Genomic DNA, 20,738 nt, shown 5'->3' with positions numbered 1-20,738 from the left:
GTAGGCCATTTCTAGCTATCGGGAGGACCTTGATTGATGTACAAAAAAGGGAGCTTACTATGAGGGTGAATGACCAACAAGTGACTTTCAACGTGTTCAACGCTATGAAGTTTCCGGATGACGTTGAGGAATGCTCTAGGCTAAGTGTAATTGAGTCTATTGTCGCTAAAAAATTCCGTAAGGAATCTTGTAAAGATGGAGTGGGGGTGAGGTCACTTGAAGAGCTTGAAAACTTAAGTGAAGAGGAAGAAAGCCAAGTTACATGGGTGGAGTCAAAGCAGCCCTTTGCTAAATTTAGGAGGCCTTTTGAGTCATTGAACTTGTCAAAAGGGAATTTTAAGCCTCCTAAGCCTTCTATTCAAGAGCCACCAAAATTAGAGTTGAAGCCCTTGCCTAGTCACTTGAAGTATGCTTATTTGAGAGATAATGAGACTTTGCCTGTGATTATTTCAGCCATGTTAGGAGCTGAAAAAGAGAGTTTGTTGCTAGCTGTTTTGAAGAAATACACAAGGGCCATTGGTTGGACCATGGCGGGTATCAAGGGTATAAGTCCCTCATTTTGTATGCATAAAATTCTATTGGAGGATTTCTGTGAGCAGTAGCGAAGGCTTAATCCTATCATGAAGGAAGTGGTTAGAAAAGAGATAATTAAGTGGATTGATTATGGAATTGTTTACCCAATTTGAGATAGTTCTTGGGTCAGCACAATTCAGGGTGTTCCTAAAAAAGGTGGAGTCACGGTGGTGGCTAATGAAAATAATGAGTTGATTCCCACAAGACAAGTGACGGGGTGGCGTGTTTGTATGGACTATCGGAAGTTGAATAAGGCTACTCGTAAAGACCACTTCCCGCTGCCATTCATTGATCAAATGCTTGATCGGTTGGCGAGAAAGGAGTTTTATTGTTTCCTTGATGGGTATTCAAGCTTGTTGACCCAGATTTTGGCCAACTGACACGGAGTCAGAATATGCTTGATGTGAATTAATGCGTTGAAAAGAATCGAATGACAAAAAGTAATAAGAACACGATATTTTATAGTGGTTCGGCCCCAGGATCTGGTAATGACCTACGTCCACTCAGATTGTTATTGGTATGAGAATCAAAGGAGTGATCAAAGAACAAGAGTTCAATGAGTTTCACTAACCTCTGAAGAACAATACAATATTCCAAGAAGAATTACTCTAATCTCAAATAATTCAAAAGCCAAAAAAGTCCCCTCCCTTGAGCTATCTTTTTCTATTTATAGGCTCAAGGGGAATTACATGATTTAGTTGCCGATAATCTCTCCTAAATAATCAGATATTCAGGAGATTGTGTGAGTTAAATTCGGGATCTACGAAGATCTTTGCAGTAATATTACATTGCATGCGGAACCATCGACCAGACTGGTCGCAGGTAAGACTGGGCCGCTTACTGCTTCTAATACGTCTCCTGGTCGATGCACTAGCAGAGCTCTTCCAGGTGTCAGCCACGTGTCCAGGGAGTACTTGCCACGTCATCAACTCCAATTTTTTGGATAACAAAGCTATAATCAGATTTCCATTGCGCCAGAAGACCAAGAGAAGACTACCTTTACTTGTCCTTATGGCACCTTTGCCTTTAGAAGGATGCCTTTTGGGCTGTGCAATGCCCCCGCCACTTTCCAACGTTGTATGATGGCAATATTTTCAGATATGGTGGAGAAGTCTCTTGAAGTCTTCATGGATGATTTTTCAGTATTTGGGGAGTCCTTTGACACTTGTTTGGCTAACTTGGAGCAATTCTTGGCTAGATGTGAAGACAGAAACTTGGTACTCAATTGGGAAAAGTGCCATTTCATGGTGCAAGAAGGTATTGTGTTGGTCCATAGAATTTCTAACAAGGGCATAGAAGTGGATAGAGCAAAGCTGGAAGTCATTGAAAAATTGCCACCACCTACTATAGTCAAGGGGATTAGAAGCTTTTTGGGACATGCGGGTTTCTATAGGAGGTTTATTAAAGATTTTTCAAATATTTCTAAGCCCCTTTGTTCCTTACTTGAGCAAAATCGAGCATTTGAGTTCACAAAGGAGTGTCAAGAAGCATTTGTGACTTTAAAAAGGGCTCTTATCACCGCACCCATCATTGTAGCTTCGGATTGGTCTCTCCCCTTTGAATTGATGTGCGATGCTAGTGATTTTGCTATGGGTGTTGTACTTGGGCAGCGAAAAGAGAAGGTTTTTCATTCCATTTACTATGCAAGCAAGACATTAGCCGATGCCCAATTGAACTATACTACCACCGAGAAAGAGCTTTTGGCGGTGGTGTTTTCTTTTGACAAGTTTAGAGCTTATCTTGTGGGGACTAAAGTGGTGGTTTATACAGACCATTCAGCGATCAAGTATCTAATTTCCAAGAAGGATGCTAAGCCACGACTTATTCGATGGGTGTTGCTTCTTCAAGAATTTGACTTGGATATTCGGGATAGAAAAGGAACGGAGAACCAAGCGGCTGATCATTTAACTAAACTTGAAGTTGGAAGTGAAAAGCAAAATGAATGGCCTATTAAAGAGACATTTCCCGATGAGCAATTGTTGGTTGTGAACCAAACCACTACTCCATGGTACGCTGATTTTGTCAACTATTTGGTGAGTGGTTTGCAGCCACCTGATTTGAATAGGCAGCAACTCAAGAAGTTCTTTCATGACATGAGATTCTATTATTGGGATGAGCCTTATTTGTACAAACAATGTTCAGATCGAATCATGAGGCGTTGTGTTCCTGAGGATGAAGTTCCTAGCATACTAGAGCATTGTCATCCAGCTCCTTATGGTGGACATTTTGGTGGGCAAAGGACAGCCGCTAAGGTTTTTCAATCGGGGTACTATTGGCCTTCTATCTTCAAGGATGCTCATGAATTTTCTAAGAGATGTGACTGCTGCCAGCGTGTTGGAAATATTTCATCAAGGAGTGAAATGCCTTTGAATAGCATCCTTGAAGTGGAATTGTTCGATGTTTGGGGAATTGACTTCATGGGGCCATTTCCACCATCATTTGGCAATTTGTATATCTTGGTGGCGATTGCCTACATCTCTAAGTGGGTTGAGGCAATGGTAAGTCCTACTAATGATTCCAAGGTGGTCATTAAGTTCCTACATAAGCATGTGTTCACCCGCTTTGGTACTCCAAGGGCGCTTATAAGTGATGAAGGCACCCACTTTGTGAACAAGATTTTGGCGGCTTTATTAACCAAATATAGTGTGAAGCACAAGATTGCCACCGCCTACTGTTATCCCAAAAATCAGCAGTGAATGACATGGCAGGAATTAATTGCACGTGGCTGACACCTGGCAAAACCTGCGTTCGACTATCGACCAGGAAGATGTTCGGAGTTATGCGTGCGGACTCTTCATACGACCAGTCTGGTCGATAGGCACGTAACACGCGGAGGAAATCTTAGGCAGTTATGATGGAATCCGAAATTCTCTCCCCTGATTTCCTGAGTATCCGATTATTTAGGAAATAATATCAGTAACAAATCAATGTAAATCTTCCCTGAGCTTATAAATAATAGAAGAGGGCTCAGGGAAGGAGGCGGATCTTTTTGCTCTTTTTCTGACTTCTAAATCGCTGGAGTTTAGAGTAATCATATCAATCATATTGTATTGTTCTTCAGAGGTTGGTGAAACTCATTGAACCCTAGTTCTTTGATCACTCCTTTGTCTCTCACATCAATAACAATCTAAGTGGACGTAGGTTATTACCAGATTCTGGGGCCGAACCACTATAAAATATCGTGTTCTTATTATTTTCGCTATTATGTTCTTTTCAACGCATTCTTCCACATCAAGCGTATTTTGACTCCGTGTCAGTTGCCCAAAATCAGGGTCAACACCTACCACCCCCAAACCAATGGTCAAGCGGAAATATCCAATAGGGAGATTAAGGGAATCCTAGAGAAAGTGGTGAATCCCAGTAGAAAGGATTGGTCTCAGCGATTGGATGATGCTCTTTGGGCCTATCAAAAGACTTTCAAAACCCCTTTGGGCATGTCACCGTATCGTTTGGCTTTTGGGAAAGCTTGCCAATTTCCCGTTGAGTTGGAGCATAAGGCATATTGGGCCACTAAGAAACTGAATATGGATCTCCAAGTTGCTGGAGAAGCTCGAAAGTTACAGTTAAATGAGCTGGAAGAGATGAGGTTGTTCTCCTATGAAAATGCTAAGTTGTACAAGGAGAAAACTAAGAGGTGGCATGATCAGAAAATTCAAGCTCGGGTCTTTGAGAAGGGGCAGAAAGTATTGCTCTTCAACTCTTGCTTAAAGTTGTTTCCTGGCAAGTTAAAGTCTCGCTGGTCTAGCCCATTCACAGTGGTGCAAGTTTACCCCTTTGGAGCTGTTGAAGTTCGAGAAGATCAATCTGGAAGGGAGTTTAAAGTGAATGGGCAGCGGCTGAAACATTATTTGGGAGGTGAGGTCGACCACGAGAAGACCTCCATCACTTTGGAGGATCCTTAAGGCTGTGGTTGTTTTGGGTTGTCAAGTGATTCAGGCACTAATTTAAAGACAACCCAAAAAGAAGCAAGTGTAAAATATTAGTGTCTATAAAAGAAAAACAGAAAGAAAAGAAAAAATATTTATATACATATGAGTGTTTTTAATTATTTTTATTTTTAATTTTACTTTTTGTAATTTTAATTCCATTTTATTGTGATGTTTTGGAGTGGTTTTATGTGTATTTTGGTGTTTTGGAAGCAATTTTGGAGTCAGATGGTTTTGCGAGATTTTTTCTTCAGCTAAATGGCCGAAAATATTTCTGAAAAAAAATAGAGAGTTACGTCAAATTTGGGTTGCTAAAGCAAATCTTGGGCAAAATGTTAGCATTCTGGGCAGAGAAAAAATCCTGGGTCGTGGTTTCATTCAGAGGCATATATATATAATACTATATATATATACAAAAAAAAATTACTATATTTAATATTATTTATATATATATTACTACATATATACATATGTTAATATATAACTATATAAATATATGCATATACAGAAATATGTATTTAAAAAAATAATAATCGTATATACTATAAACTATACGAAATCTATATATATCAGTATATACCAAAATACCCTAATACCCCATTATCATCTTCTCCACTCCCCGTACCTCTCTGCCTAGTACACTGACCTTTACCACCCAGCCGAGAAGCATGCCGAACCCAGGCGCCATCTCACCACATTCAGGCACCCAGCCTCTCGATCCACGATCTCAGCACTCGGCATCCTAGGCGTCTCCAAGCCGAAGCCCCCACCAAAACACTCAGCAACCCAGGCGCATCCGAGCCCCTGTGCACTCCCAGTCCGAGCCTAGATGGTTCCAAGCAAACCCAACACCCCAGAACCAGGCGCCTCCCTGACCAGTGAGTCAGCTCTGTGCCCTCCTGCCCTTCGCAAGCCTTCTCCAGGTGCACCCAAGCAGCTTAGGCATCTGACTGCACCCACACTCTCGGCACCTAGGCACCAAGCTCCTCACGAGCCATAATTTGGGGTACTAATTCTTTGTTCTGTTATACTCTTGTGAATATTGCTGGGCATTGGACTTCTCTACTGGTGTTTGCTTTTGGGGGTCAGCTATTGGATTATTGGTTGACTGTGTTTATTGTACTGCTCTGTTGCTGTGTTTCTCTATACCACTCTCTTTACTGATAAGCAAGATATTGGTTTGTTTGGGTGCTCCTTTTGTTGTGTGGTAGCCTTGTGATTTAGTTGTTTCCTTTTTTCCCAAAATGACCACTAAAACACACGCCCAACGAAATAAATTCAAACCAGCCCCTACCCCACCACCAACCAAAACCAAATCCAAACCAAGCACTGCCCCATCACCAAGCCCGCAACTAAGACAACACCCACCATACAAAAATCTAAAAGGCCAGCAAGAATCCCAGGAGCTCCATGCGCATCATCAAGAAATCTCCATCTGCAACTAGTTGCGCCTCACCCAAGCACCGAGTGACCCAGCTACGCTTCCCTTGAGCAGAGCCTGCATATTCTTTGAATGAGCACTTCTGAACTCTACTCCCCAATTTGATTTTGATTATGTCTATTTCTTTGTATTCTCTGCTTTAGGTGTAGTTCTTACTCATTGGCAATTTTTCATGTTGTGTTATACTTTGGTCTCAAGTGTTGATAATGAATTTTATGTTTTGTGTATTGGGTGCTCTGTGTTGTACTTAGTTATGTTTATTTGGTGATTTTTGTGTAGTGAGCATCGAAATTTGAGTCATTTGCCTTGTGTTTTGTTGCTAGGAAGGTACTTTGTTAGTATAGTTATCTTTGTTCTGTTTTTAGTTTGTCTTTGTCTTGTTGTGTTGTCGTTCTTTTGAGGATATTCTTTGCTTTTGTTAGTGTTTAACTAGGGGGCTCGATGACGACTTTGCAAACTAAAAAAAAACTATATAATCAATCTAAGTTACAGCTGAATGTTTTTCTTTTCTAAATTTTAAACTAAATTCTTTGAGTGTGAATATTGCTAGCCAATGATTGATGAGAGTGTTTCTCTTTTTAGTATGTGCATAGCTAGATTAAACACTTTTGAGACCCTCGAAAGAGCTAGTTTCTTGTTAGAGCCTATGTTTCTAGAATTACTTAGTGATTTTCTTTGAGGCGAAATCCTAGACAACACCACACCGATGACATGATTTAGGCCATCCTTGGACCGCTTGAGCCTTTGAAGCCTACCTTGTATGCATTTTTTATCCCTAGTCACCCCATTGAGCTTAAGTGTCACTTTTCTTTCTTAGCCACTCATTAGCCTACCTTTACATATATATAATCATCTCTTTTCACCACACCCTTTTAGCACCTTGTTCTTCATATGATTTATTTGTTATGCATTTTGGGGGGTTTTGTTGAGTTGAGTGGATGAGAGAAAATTGGGTGAGCGTTTTCCTTCTCTTCTTTTGCTTGTTTTCAACATAAGGGAAAATGTTGATTTTAAGTTTGGGGGGGAGAGTGTGTTCTCAATTTTCTTGTTCTCTTGCCATCTATTTGTTAATCTTTATATATATATAATAGAAAATCCAAAAAAAAAAATTCAAGAGTACACTCCCTTGCATCAAATCATCTAAAAAAAAAAGAGAAAAAGAAAAAAATCAGAAAAGAAAAAGAAAGCCAAAAAAAAAAGTATGTATGTTTGTAAATAAGTTTGGGGGTGTACTTTTCAAATAAAGGAAAAGTTGTTGTAGTTTTGTCTTTGTATGTTAGTAATAAAGGCTAATGGCAAGATTTATATTGTGTTGTGGGGTTGTCTTTGGGGGAAATTAACGTATGCATTTATGTATTTAGGTCCTAGAGAGATTGAGGTGTTTTAGGGTGATTTGAGCCAAAATTTATCTCTCTTATCCTACCTTCACCCTAGCCTATCATTCCAAGCTTGATAAAGTCCTATTGATCTTTGGTGTGGTGTTTGTCTACATTAGTGGAGAGGGAATCACTAAGTAACGTATGGAGACATTATTTAAGCATGAGGATCAAGGTCTAGTTTGATTTTTGGTGATTGAAATTGTTTAGGAAAAGCTATGCATGCACTAAAGGGTGAAACACTTTATTCATATTTTTGGCAGCAGCATTCATGCTTGAAGAATTTGGTTTAAAACTTGTGAAAGATTGAAATTCAGCTTCTCTTTTTCAAAATAAAATTTCTCGAGAGCCTTCCCCTTTTTACCATTGGCATAGCAAAGTTTGTCCATTGTTGTGGTGTTTTGTCTTTGTTGTTTCTTTATCTTTTGTTGTTGTTTAGTTTGTGCCTTTTGTGTCTTGTGTTAGTTGTGTTTTGTTTTTAGAGTCAACACTCGAGGACGAGTAATGTCATAAGTTTGGGGGTGTGATAACTCTTGAATAAAGAGTTATTTCATGTGCTTTTGAACTTATAATTGTGAAAAAATCATGGGTGATGTTAGTTTATTTTTAGCTTTTGTAGCTAACTTTGGTGTTTTAATTATCTTAATTAAGTTTAATTATTATTTTTTTTAGTTTTTAATAGCTAGTGGGTTAAAGATAATAATTTCATGGATAAATATTTGCACAAAGGAATGAGCTAACATATGAAACTATTTTGATGAAATTATGTTGTTGATGGCTGAATTATCAGGTTTCCTGCAGCAAAATTGAAGCATTTTGATCAAGCAGTTGGGGCACATGGAACACATGGCAGTCAATGGGTGAGCTGACATTTTGGCTGAGGTGGCAAGGGCAGAAAGAACTAGTCAGCATATTGGAGAAAAGGACAAAATCAAAAGAAAGGAGGACTTCATGTTTTTGGAGAAAAATGGGCAATATGGTACTTTTGGAAAAAAGAGGAAAAAACCTAATATACACAAAAGAGGGTTTCAGCTGTAGGAAGGAAGCAGCAGCCATTTTTGGAAAAGAAAACCAGAAAAAGAAAGGAGAAAAACTCAAAATATCAACAAGGAAGAAGGAGGACAAACAAAGAAAGCTCAAGCATCATTTTGGATTTGTTCTTTCTTCTTTTCCTAAACTTTATTTTATTAATTTCTGAGTTGGATTCTAAATCTAAATATTATGGGCTGTTTTGATTGTGGATTAATGTTTATGAACTCAGCCATGAACTAACTTTTAGGTGGCTTGAATTGTTGATGAACCCTATGTTATAGTCTATCAATTTCTCACACTTGATTTTAGTAAAATCTCCCTTGGTCATTCAAGTGTGCTTATATTAATATCTTGGTGTTGTCAAGCCAGCAATGGCAAGTTATTTAATTATGTTTAATGCTGGAAAGATTAAATGTAATAGGAAAAATTTGGATGACACAAGTCATAATCTAGGTTAGGTTATGTTAGTAAGTAACATAGAGATATGTTATTTTCCTTGTGTAACTTTTGAGAATTAAACTTTGAATTGCATTCTTAAATCTGATTTTGCATAGAAATATGTTTAATTAGGTAGAAGAATTAATGTCATAAAATTTGGGAAAGTTTTATGAGTGTTTAAATGAATTTTTGTTATCCTGGGAGTTTTGCAAGAATATTGCTGCAGCAATCTGTCCGCAATTTGTTCAGGATGAATAATATAGGGGAATTCAATAATTCAAGTCCATTTTGCAATCTATATATTTCTCTCAATTTTCTTGTTCAGTTCAGTTTTTAATTTCAGTATTTCCATTTTTTTTAATATTTTGCTTAGCCTATAAACAACCCACTTGATTTTTAATTTCTTAAAATTGTTTAGTAATTGTTTTGCTTATTTTTTCTAATTTGCAATCCCTGTGGAGATGATTTACTTATCATTATATTACTTGTGTGATTACGTGCACTTGCGTATTTAAAATAAAATATTAAATTTATCACAACAGTTTGTATAGGGACGAAAACCCAAAATGTAATTTTGCCATTAGATTTGCCATGGTTATTTATAACTTTTGGAATTTTTATAAACATGTCTTTTAAACCCTGTTTTGGGATCCCATGTACTAAACATTCATTTTATATGAAAAAAACTATCTGTTTATAACTAAAACCTTTTAATCTTACCTAAATACGACTTTAGGACTACGTTTTCAACTTTATAACTTGATTAGCAAGTCTTGCACCTTCATAAACACATAGTGTAACGGTCTTGGCTATCGAGGGTGTTACAGAAAATATTTGATTATGATTTAATTTTTGTTTATTTTGTAGGGAGTATGTTGTATTCTTTTTTTGGGCTTTGAAAAGTAAGGAAAAGAAAGAAAAAAAATGGAAAAACTGAAAACAAAGGCTCAACAACCACCTCCACCAGGCCCATCACGCCCAGGCCCGCCTCTTCCCAGCTGCCAGCAGCAGCCCGCCAGAACTCAGCACCCTCCAGGCCCGCACCTGCACCCCACGGCCCAGCTGCCTCTCCCAACCTTTGGGCCTGCCTGCCCCACTCGGCCCAGCTACCTCAACCAGCCCACTCCACCAAACCCAGCTGCCAAATTGCCATCAAAACCCATGCATACCTCCAATTTTCTTGAGCCCAACAATGTCCCATTGTCCCTTTGTTCAAAAATGTTATTTTTTACCCAAACTTTTCTACACATTTTACCCAAAAACCATCATTACACCTAAAATTTACCCCTACTTACCTTATTACTCCATTTAGAAATTAATTTAATCAATTTAATTAATTTAAATTGATTTTTTTAACATTTTATTTTGGCTATAAATAAGGGATTTGAAGACCATTTTTTTTTGGGGGGGGGGGGGGGGGGGGGGGGTCACACTACAAAATTTCTACACTTTCAAGACCACTCCATTCTCTTCATCTTTTTCTTCTTTTTGGTCATTTTTTCTATGAGATTTTAGAGGAAAAACTTGGGGGTTCCTCCTCCAAATTTTCCTATTTATGTTTGTAATTTTTGGTTTGTAATTTATATTCTAGTTATGAGTTTCTAATCTTTTTAAGACTATTAAGGTGATGATGAAACAATATGTAACTAGATAGTATTTATGTTGTAAGTTGATTTTCCATTTTGTATAATAAAGTTTATGAATTTTCTTCTTCAAATATTTTCTTTCATCTTAAATATATTGTACTTTTTATTGTTAGAACTTATTTACACTTTGTTATTCATTAGTGCAAATCATAATATTCTTTGATTAAGGTGTGACATTAAATTGTGCACATCAAATACTTAGAACAAAAATATTATGTTTTGCCTTATAAATAATATTCATTGATTAATTTATTATTTCATTTGATTGATTTACATTAAATACTTTGAAATTATAATTTTAAAAGTGAAAATAAATCCTACAATTTCATGATAATTTGTGCTTAAATAGAATATCTAATTTGAATAAGTGATAGTTGATTAATTTCTACTATTAATGAAACTTGGGAATCAATGTACTTATAAATATTATTAAACTTATATTTTGTGGATTCTAATACCTTAATAATCTTCTTTTACCATCTTGATTTCTACTATTAATTTATTTTTATATATTGTCTTTAATTTCTTTATTATTATCTTTTATTTTATTTTCATTATACAAAAATCTCATCAATCTTTGGAGCTAGGTTAGAATTTATTAATTATGGTTTGAAATAGTTTTCTTTTTTATTTTATACAACTCCTTTGGGTTCCACCTCATGCTTACTGTTGACCCACGATTTGGCCAACTGACACGGAGTCAGAATATACTTGATATGAATGAAAGAGATGAGAAGAACGTAATGACAAAAGTAAATAAGACACAGTATTTTATAGTGGTTCGGCCCCAGGATCTGGTAATGACCTACGTCCACTTAGATTGATATTGATATAAAAATTAGATGAGTGATCAAAGAACTTGGGTTCAATGAGTTTCACTAATCTCTGAAGAACAATAAATTATTACTAGGAGAATTACTATAGTCTCCAATGATTCAAAAGCAAAAAGTCCCTCCCTTGAGCTATCTCTTGCTATTTATAGGCTCAAGGGGGATTACAAAAGATTGTTACAGATATTATTTCCTGAATAATCGGATACTCAGGAGATTGTGTGAGATAAATTCGGGATTCTACAAAGACCTTCCCATTAATGTTGCCTTGTATGCGGAGCTATCGACCAGACTGGTCGCAGGTAAGACTGGTTCGCACTGCTTCTAACGTGTCTTCTGGTCGATACTCTAGCAGAACACTTCCAGGTGTCAGCCACGTGTCCAGGAATCACTTGCCACGTCACCAATGCTAATTTTTTGGATAACACTTACATGAACACTATACTTCATATACGATTCGTGCGCGTGCGAGTTATAAATATTTAAAACATACCCATTTTGGGTCCATCAGGGGTTTAAGAGTTAGTAGTGTGATCGCGCTAGGGTAAGGCACGATCACGCCAATACCCCAGAAAGTTCAAACTTTATGTGGGCGCGATAGCGACAGGTGCCCCGAAATGTGGAATTTCTAAATTTTGGGAATAAGTGTAACGCCCTGGATAGCCAAGACCGTTACACTGTGTGTTTATAGAGGTGCAAGACTTGCTAATCAAGTCATTTAGTTAGAAATGTGTTACCAAAACTGTAGTTGAACTAGGGTTACAAGATTTTGGCCACAAAAGCTACATTTCTTATAATCAAACATTTTTACATGGGATCCGAAAAGTAATAACGTTAAAAGACAGTTTACAAAATTTCAGGATAAAAGTACAGCTACTAGCCACTCTAAGGGCAAAACAGACATTTAGGCTTTTCCCGTCCTGTACTACACCTCGGCCGTGTTGGCCGATCAGCTGGCTATGTACATTCAGCCCAAAGTTCTCCATCTCAGGACTGGTCCACTTTGCCCTTGCCTTTACCTGCACCACGTAGCACCTGTGAGCCAAGGCCCAGCAAGAAACCAGATAACAGAGCATAATCATTAAGCAATCAATTTGCAAATCAGCAATCAAGCAACTCATAATGCATAGCCATATACTCAACAATCCATAATGTTCATATAATTAGATATTCAGCAAACCAAACTCATCGTTAAACATTTATGACCAATTCACATAATAAACAAGGTTGACGCCCTTAGGTCGCACCCTCTATTTACCCCACTGACTCCGGCCCGCTTAAACCGAGCTCAGTGAATATTAAGTTGTCCTCAGCTACTAGTGGTCGAGTCGCGCCCTGTGCGCAAATATTGATTCTGGCACTCTTAGGTCATTTATCACATGTCCCATGGCATAATACCATCTATGACATCATACAGATACAGGGAGCTCTTAGTCCCAACACAATCAGATAACCCGGTGCAGTTTTCTTACCTTTGGATTCCGGTAGCTTTGATCAATGATGACACCCCTCAAGCACGATCCCTTCCGAACCCTAGCGTACACCTAGTCACAGCCATAGATCATAATCATTACCAAACTTCAATCCCAAAAACCTAACCTCAGGACCAATCCCGAGCCCTCGGGAAGCCCTAATTCCACCAAATGGGGTGGTGGAATCAAACCCCGAGCCCCCGGCCAAAAACCCTAGGAAATAACCCAAAAATCTCTTTTCTGGGAATAGGGTAGCGCTACAGCGCCCTAAAGTGGGCGCTACAGTGCTACAAACAGAGCCAAAAACGCCCCAAGCATCCAAGCCTAGCGCTGTAGCGCCCTAAGGCTAGCTCTACAGCGCTAGTCACAGCCAGACAACACCCTAATTTCACCTCTTCGAACTTCCTCTAGCCAAAACCCTCCAAAACCCTTCCAAACCTTAACCAAACTCCAAAACAAGCTTACCAACATCTATATCTCACCCCATATGACCCAACCATACAAATCTCAATCACATGCACCCCAAAATAAAGAAATCACCATAGTTGAGCTTATAGCTCAAAAACTCAACAGAAACTTCAGGACTTTAGAGCTAGAATTTCATACCTTCAATGGAGACTCTCAATCTAGATTATCCCTATTGTCCTTTCAGCCTCAAGCCCTTCACTTCCTCAAGCTTATCCCCCTTGATTCCATCCAAAACTCAAGTTTAGAAAACCATCTCAGCCAAAACCAGGAATACAAGAGAAGAACCTTGAAACTTACCTCAGTTGGATGCCAAATCCCTGCTGAACTCTCAAACTTGATCAAGGTCCCAAGTGCAAAACCTTAGCCTAAAGCTCCTCTGAATTTTAGCTCCAAAAGGCCCCAAGAATTGAAGAAGGAATCCCAAACCGTGAGAGAGAAGAGACTTCTATTTCTTTTTCCTTCTTTCCTTTCTTTTCTTCAGACTTCTAAAGCTTTCTACATATTCCACTAAGGCAATAAAGCAAAAACAACACTTATCTCTGATTTTAAACACCAAAAGACCAAATTTCCCTCCCAATTAAAACTAAGCTTTTAAACATCCTAAGGGCATTTTAGTCACTACTCCCAATTCCCGCTAATTCCTCGAGTGTCTCTAATATTTACCGCTTACCTCCCAAAACCTAACTAATCACCAATTATATTCCTCAATATCAAATAATCTCCCATATACTTCCAAAATTCTCATAAATACCCCCAGGCTCACCCCGAGCCGGGTATAAATCCCCGCCGTGACTTTTTCGCTAAACCGCTCACTAGGATCGCCTCGAGTCACAAGCTACAAATATATTCACATAATAATGTGGTCTCAACAATTTATCATAGATATATACATTTATGCCCTCAACGGGCCAAAATTACGAATATGCCCTTCTAACCTAATCAGGGCCTACATGCATACTAATACACATAGTCATGCATCACAGATATCCAAATAGTCATATAAACATGCTTTTAATCATTTAAATCACATATAATCCAGTTATGCCATCCTGGCATGCTAATCAAGGCCCTTAAGCCTTATTAGTAAATTTGGGTCGTTACAACTATCCCCTCCTAATGAGAATTTCGTCCTCGAAATTTACCTGAATAATTCGGGATACTGATCCCGCATCGCTGACTCAAGCTCCCAGGTCGCTTATTTGACTCTATTATTCCTCCACAATACTTTAACTAGAGGAATTTTCTTATTCCGTGGTACTTTATCCTTCCGATCCAAAACCTAAACCAGTTGCTCCTCATAAGCTAAATCTGTCTGCAATTCCAAGTCTTCATACCTCAACACATGTGTCACATCTGAGACGTACTTCCGGAGCATAGAAACATGAAATACATCATGGACTCCTGACAACGATGGTAGCAAGGCTAACCTGTAAGCCACCTGACCGATCTTTTTCAAGATCTCAAAAGGTCTGATGAACCTAGGGCTTAGCTTGCCCTTCTTTCCAAACCTCCTCACCACTCGCAGTGGTGATACTCGGAGAAATACGTGGTCCCCAACCTGGAACTCCACGTCTCTACGCTTGGGATCAACGTAGCTTTTTTGTGAGGCGAGCATCCTAGCTCAGATCTTCTCTATAGCTTCATTTGTCTTCTGAACCATATCCGGCCCCAAATACTTCCTCTCACCCATTTCATCCCAATGAATGGGTGATCTACATTTCCTCCCATAGAACATCTCATAGGGAGCCACTCCAATCGTTGATTGGTAACTATTGTTGTATGAAAACTCCATCAACGGAAGATACTTACTCCAAGATCCCTCGAAGTCAATCACACACGCTCTGAGCATATCCTCCAATACCTGAATCGTCCTCTCAGACTGTCCATCAGTCTGAGGATGGAAGGTTGTGCTAAACTTCAACTGAGTTCCCATAGCCTTCTATAAACTACCCCAAAACTTGGAGGTAAAGATAGGATCCCGGTCTGACACTATAGACTAAGGAACCCCATGGAGACGTATGATCTCCCTCACATACAAATCTGCATACTGATCCACAATATATGTCGACCTCACTGGTAGAAAATGGGCTGACTTGGTGTATCTGTCCACTATCACCCACACCGAGTCATGAAGCCCTACTGTTCTGGGTAAACCTCCCACAAAATCCATCGTAATATCCTCCCATTTCCACTCGGGGATACCCAAAGGTTGAAGCAACCCTGCTGGTCGATGATGCTCAGCCTTCACCTGCTGATAGGTTAAACATCTGGCTACGTACTCCACCACATCCTTCTTCATCCCAGGCCACCAATATAACGTCCGTAGATCCTGGTACATCTTCATGGTACCCAGATGAAGTGAGTATGGCGTCGTATGTGACTCATCCAATATCTCTCGTCTAATCCCCTCATCAGCTGGAACACAAATCCGCCCTCGATACCGAAGCAAACCAACCTCAGAAATAGAATAGTCCTTAGCTACTCTCGCTAAGACATTCTCTCTAACCTCCTATAACTAAGCGTCTACCAATTGACCCTCTTTAATCCACTCTAGCAGGGTCGACTGCAGAGTAATATTGGCCAACCGGCCCACCACCAATTATATCCCCGCTCTGACCATCTCATCAGCTAACTCTCTCGAGATCTGGGTGGAACTATATAACCAACTTGGGCCTCTCCGGCTCAATGCATCTGCCACTACATTGGCTTTCCCCGGATGGTAAAGAATATCACAATCATAGTCTTTCACCAACTTTAGCCAATGCCTCTGCCTCATGTTCAAGTCCTTCTGTGTGAAGAAGTACTTCAAGCTCTTGTGATCGGTGTATATCTCGCACTTCTCCCCATATAGGTAATGCCACCAAACCTTCAGTGCGAATACCACCGCTGCTAACTCCAAATCATGGGTAGGATACCGCTGCTCATACTCCTTCAGCTACCGTGATGCATAAGCAATGACTTTCTCGTTCTGCATCAACACACAATCTAAACCCAACCTCGACGCATCGTAGTAGACAAGAAACTTCCCTTCCCTCGAAGGAAGACTCAACACAAGCGCGGTAATAAGTCATCGCTTCAATTCTTAGAAATTGTTCTCACACTTGTTTGACCAGATAAACTTCAAATTCTTTCGTGTCAATTCTTTCATCGGTGCCGCTAACTTCGAGAAGCCTTCCACAAACCATCTATGGTAACCTGCTAGACCAAGAAAACTCCGCACCTCTGAGGCGTTCCTTGGCCTCGGCCAATCCCTAACTGCCTCCACCTTAGATAGATCCACCTTAATCCCATCTGCACCAACAATATGTCTAAGGAATGTTACTTCTGGCATCCAAAATTCACATTTCTTAAACTTGGCGTACAACTGATGCTCCCTCAATCTCTGCAAAACCTATCGAAGATGAAACTCATGCTCTGCCTCTGAACTGGAGTACACTAAGATGTCGTCGATGAAGACAATAACGAACTTATCCAGAAAGTCCTTGAACACTCTGTTCATTAGATCCATAAAGGTTGCCGAGGCATTGGTCAAACCAAATGACATGACCAGAAATTCATAGCGCCCATACCTCGTTCGAAAGGTCGTCTTTGTATGTCCTCATCATTGATCCTCAGCTGGTGATAACCAGATCGAAGATCAATCTTTGAGAACACTATCTTACCCTGCAATTGATCGAACAAGTTGTCAATCCTTGGTAAGGGATACCTATTCTTGATAGTCAACTTGTTCAATTCCCTGTAGTCTATACACATTCTCAAAGTCTCGTCCTTCTTCTTCACAAACAAAACTGGAGCACCCCATGGCGAGTAACTAGGCCTGATGAACCCCAAATCCATAAGCTCCTGTAACTATATCTTCAATTCCTTCAGTTCTGCCGGTGCCATTCTATATGGTGCCCTCGACACTAGCTTTGTCCCTGGTGCCAACTCAATAACAAACTGAATCTCCCTACGCGGTGACAATCCAGGTAAGTCCTCAAGAAACACATCCAAGAACTCGCAAACCAATCTGGTCTCCTCCGGTCTTGTTGGCAAAACCTTAATGGTATCTACCACACTAGCCAGAAAGCCTATACATCCTCCCTGTGACAGATCTTTGGCTCTCAGCGCTGATATCATAGGTATGCGGGGTCCATGCACCACTCCCACAAAGACAAAGGGATCCTCGCCCTCCAGCTCAAAGGTCACCATCTTCTTTCTACAGTCAATAGTAGCTACGTATCTAACCAGCCAATCCATGCCTAAAATCATATCAAAGTCCTCCATACCCAACTCAATCAAGTCTACTGACAACTCCCTACCATCAACCATCACTGGTAGTGCTCTAATCCACCTCCTAGAAACTACCAGTTGTCCTGTAGGCAAAATAGTCCTGAATCCCAAAGTATAATACTCACTAGGTCTACACAGTCTATCAATTACCTTACTAGAAACAAACAAATGTGTAGCACCAGAGTCAATCAATACAATAAAAGGAGAGCCAGCGCTAGAAAGTTGACCTGTCACTACCGAGGGACTAGCCTTGGCCTCCGCCTACGTCAGGGTGAACACTCGAGCTGGAGTCAAGCTGTCCACCTTCCCTGTATCTCCTTTCTTCACTGTTGGGCAGTCCTTCTTGAGGTGTCCCACCACCCCGCACACATAACAGGCCTTAGCCCGACATTCGCCCGGATGGCGTCTTTTGCACCTCGTGCACTCAGGAAGCTCCTCCATGATTCACCGCCTCCTTGGCGACCACCCTGAGTACCCCGACCTCTCCTATCAGGACCAAGTGCGGTCGAAGCATCATGGGTCTTTCTCTTCAGTTCACTGGGGCCTCTGCCCCTACCAGACCCAGAATATGGAGGCACCGCCCTGCGGCCCTCCCGCCTTGCTGCACTCTCCCTCCATATCTTATTCTCCGCTTCCTCAGCGATAAGAGCATTGTCTACAGCCTGGGCATAAGTTGTCCCCCCAAGAACTGTTGTAATCTTCACATCTCGGGCTATCATAGCATTAAGCCCTCTGATAAATCTGTCATGCCTAGCTGCATCAGTAGGTACAAGATCTGGTGCAAACTTCGCAAGTCTGTCAAACTTCAGGGCATATTCTGTAACTGTCATGCTGCCTTGAACCAACTCGACAAACTCATTTACTTTTGCTGCCCTGATGGCAACATTATAGTACTTCTGACTGAATAGGTCTTTGAATCATTCCCAACTCAATGTAGTAACATCTCTAGTCTGTGATGCCACTTCCCACCAGATATGTGCATCCTCTCTCAGCATATATGTGGCACAGGCCACTCTGTCATGCCCCTCTACCCTCATGAAATCCAGGATAGTAGTAATCATGGTCATCCACTGTTCGGCCTTCAGTGGATCCAGTCCTCCCTCAAAGATCGGGGGTTGCTGCTTCCTGAACTGCTCATACAACGGCTCCCATCTGTTACCAACCTCCACCAACTATACAACTAGTACCATTGCAGGTGGCACAATAGGGGCAGCACTCCCTGATGGAGCCTGCTGTCGTAGAATTCGAATCTTCTCATCCTAGCTTTGTAGCCGTGCTTGCATGTCTGCCATAAGTTGCTGCCAGTTCTCAGGGACTGGTGGAGGGGTCTGGCCCTGGTCATCATCTCTAGTCTCAGACCTGGTGTCGGCTAGTCGCTTAGATTTTCTTGGACGCATAGTTATCCAAGTTAATCTATAACCAACGACTTGGCAGTCAGACTATGATGACAGGGTAATAATCCTTCCATGATCCACCACTGGGACTCAAACATTCACAAACAATCAAGATATAACAGTTTATCCAAGTATTCAAATATTTTCATTCACATGCATAGCAATGCTAATAAGCACGCCTCAATATCATCACACGATAGTCAAGGGCCAGGCCCTATCAGTATCGCATGCTCCCTATTAATCAAGCAAATATCAACATTCATATTCCATTCTAATCATTTAAGCATATAATCACGTATACACAATTACCAAGCCCTGAGTCGAGCTTGTCTTTAACGGTGAATGTACACATCCAGCCAGTCTTCAGGAACCCTTAAACCTAGGAGGCTCTGATACCAAGTTGTAACACCCTGGATAGCCAAGACCGTTACACTGTGTGTTTATAAAGGTGAAAGACTTGCTAATCAAGTCATTTAGTTAAAAATGTGTTACCAAAACTGTAGTTGAACTAGGGTTACAAGATTTTGGCCACAAAAGCTACATTTCTTATAATCAAACATTTTTACATGGGATCCGAAAAGTAATAACGTTAAAAGATACTTTACAAAATTTTAGGACAAAAGTACAGCTACTAGCCACTCTACACACAGTGTACATTTAGGCTTTTCCCGTCCTGTACAACACCTCGGTCGTGGCGGCCGATCAGCTGGCTATGTACATTCAGCCCAAAGCTCTCCATCTTAGGACTGGTCCACTTTGCTCTTGCCTTTACCTGCACCACGTAGCACCCGTGAGCCAAGGCCCAGCAAGAAACCAGATAACAGAGCAATCAATTTGCAAATCAGCAATCAAGTAACTCATAATGCATAGCCATGTACTCAACAATCCATAGTGTTCATATAATTAGATATTCAGCACACCAAACTCATCGTTAAACATTTATAACCCATTCACATAATAAACAGGGTCGATGCCCTTAGGGCGCACCCTCTATTTACCCCACTGACTATGGCCCGCTTAAACCGAGCTCAGTGAATATTAAGTTGTCCTCAGCTACTAGTGGTCGAGCCGTGCCCTATGTGCAAATATTGATTCCGGCACTCTTAGGCCTTTTATCACATGTCCCATGGCATAATACCATCTATGATATCATACAGATATAGGGAGCTCTTAGTCCCAACACAATCACATAACCAGGTGCAGTTTTCTTACCTTTGGATTCTGGTAGCTTTGATCAATGATGACACCCCTCAAGCACGATCCCTTCCGAGCCCTAGCGTACACCTAGTCACAACCATAGATCAGAATCATCACTAAACTTCAATCCCAAAAACCTAACCTCGAGACCAATCTCGAGCCCTCGGGGAGCCCTAATTCTGCCAAACAGGGTGGTGGAATCAAACCCCGAGCCCCGGGGCAAAAACCCTAGGAAATAACCAAAAAATCCTCTTTCTGGGAACAGGGTAGCGCTACAGCGCCCTAAAGTGGGTGCTACAGCACTACAAACAGAGCCAAAAATGCCCCAAGCATCCAAGCCTGGCATTGTAGCACCCTAAGGCTAGCGCTACAGTGCTAGTCATAGCCAGACAACACCCTGATTTCACCTATTCGAACTTCCTCGAGCCAAAACCCTCCAAAATCCTTCTAAACCTCAACCAAACTCCAAAACAAGCCTACCAACATCTATATCTCACCCCATATCACCCAACCATACAAATCTCAATCACATGCACCCCAAAATAAAGAAATCACCATAGTTGAGCTTATAGCTCAAAAACTCAACAGAAACTTCAGGACTTTAGAGCTAGAATTTCATACCTTCAATGGAGACTCTCAATCTAGATTATCCCTAGTTTCCTTTCAGCCTCAA

The 20,738-nt window shown here is 40.5% G+C and overlaps 1 protein-coding gene across 1 annotated transcript; it reads left to right on the top strand.

Moving 5' to 3' along the window:
* The first annotated feature begins 4,007 nt into the window (after positions 1-4,007).
* Positions 4,008-4,475, top strand: LOC133806331 (uncharacterized). Its single transcript, XM_062244447.1, has one exon. It carries the CDS (start codon positions 4,008-4,010, stop codon positions 4,473-4,475), a length of 468 nt encoding a protein of 155 aa, XP_062100431.1.
* Positions 4,476-20,738: the final 16,263 nt, after the last annotated feature.

The sequence above is a fragment of the Humulus lupulus genome, chromosome X (genome assembly GCF_963169125.1).
Source record: "Humulus lupulus chromosome X, drHumLupu1.1, whole genome shotgun sequence".
In the NCBI taxonomy this organism is placed as follows: domain Eukaryota; kingdom Viridiplantae; phylum Streptophyta; class Magnoliopsida; order Rosales; family Cannabaceae; genus Humulus; species Humulus lupulus.
The sequence above is the reverse complement of the archived record's forward strand: the minus strand, read 5'-3'. Positions and strand labels throughout refer to the sequence as shown.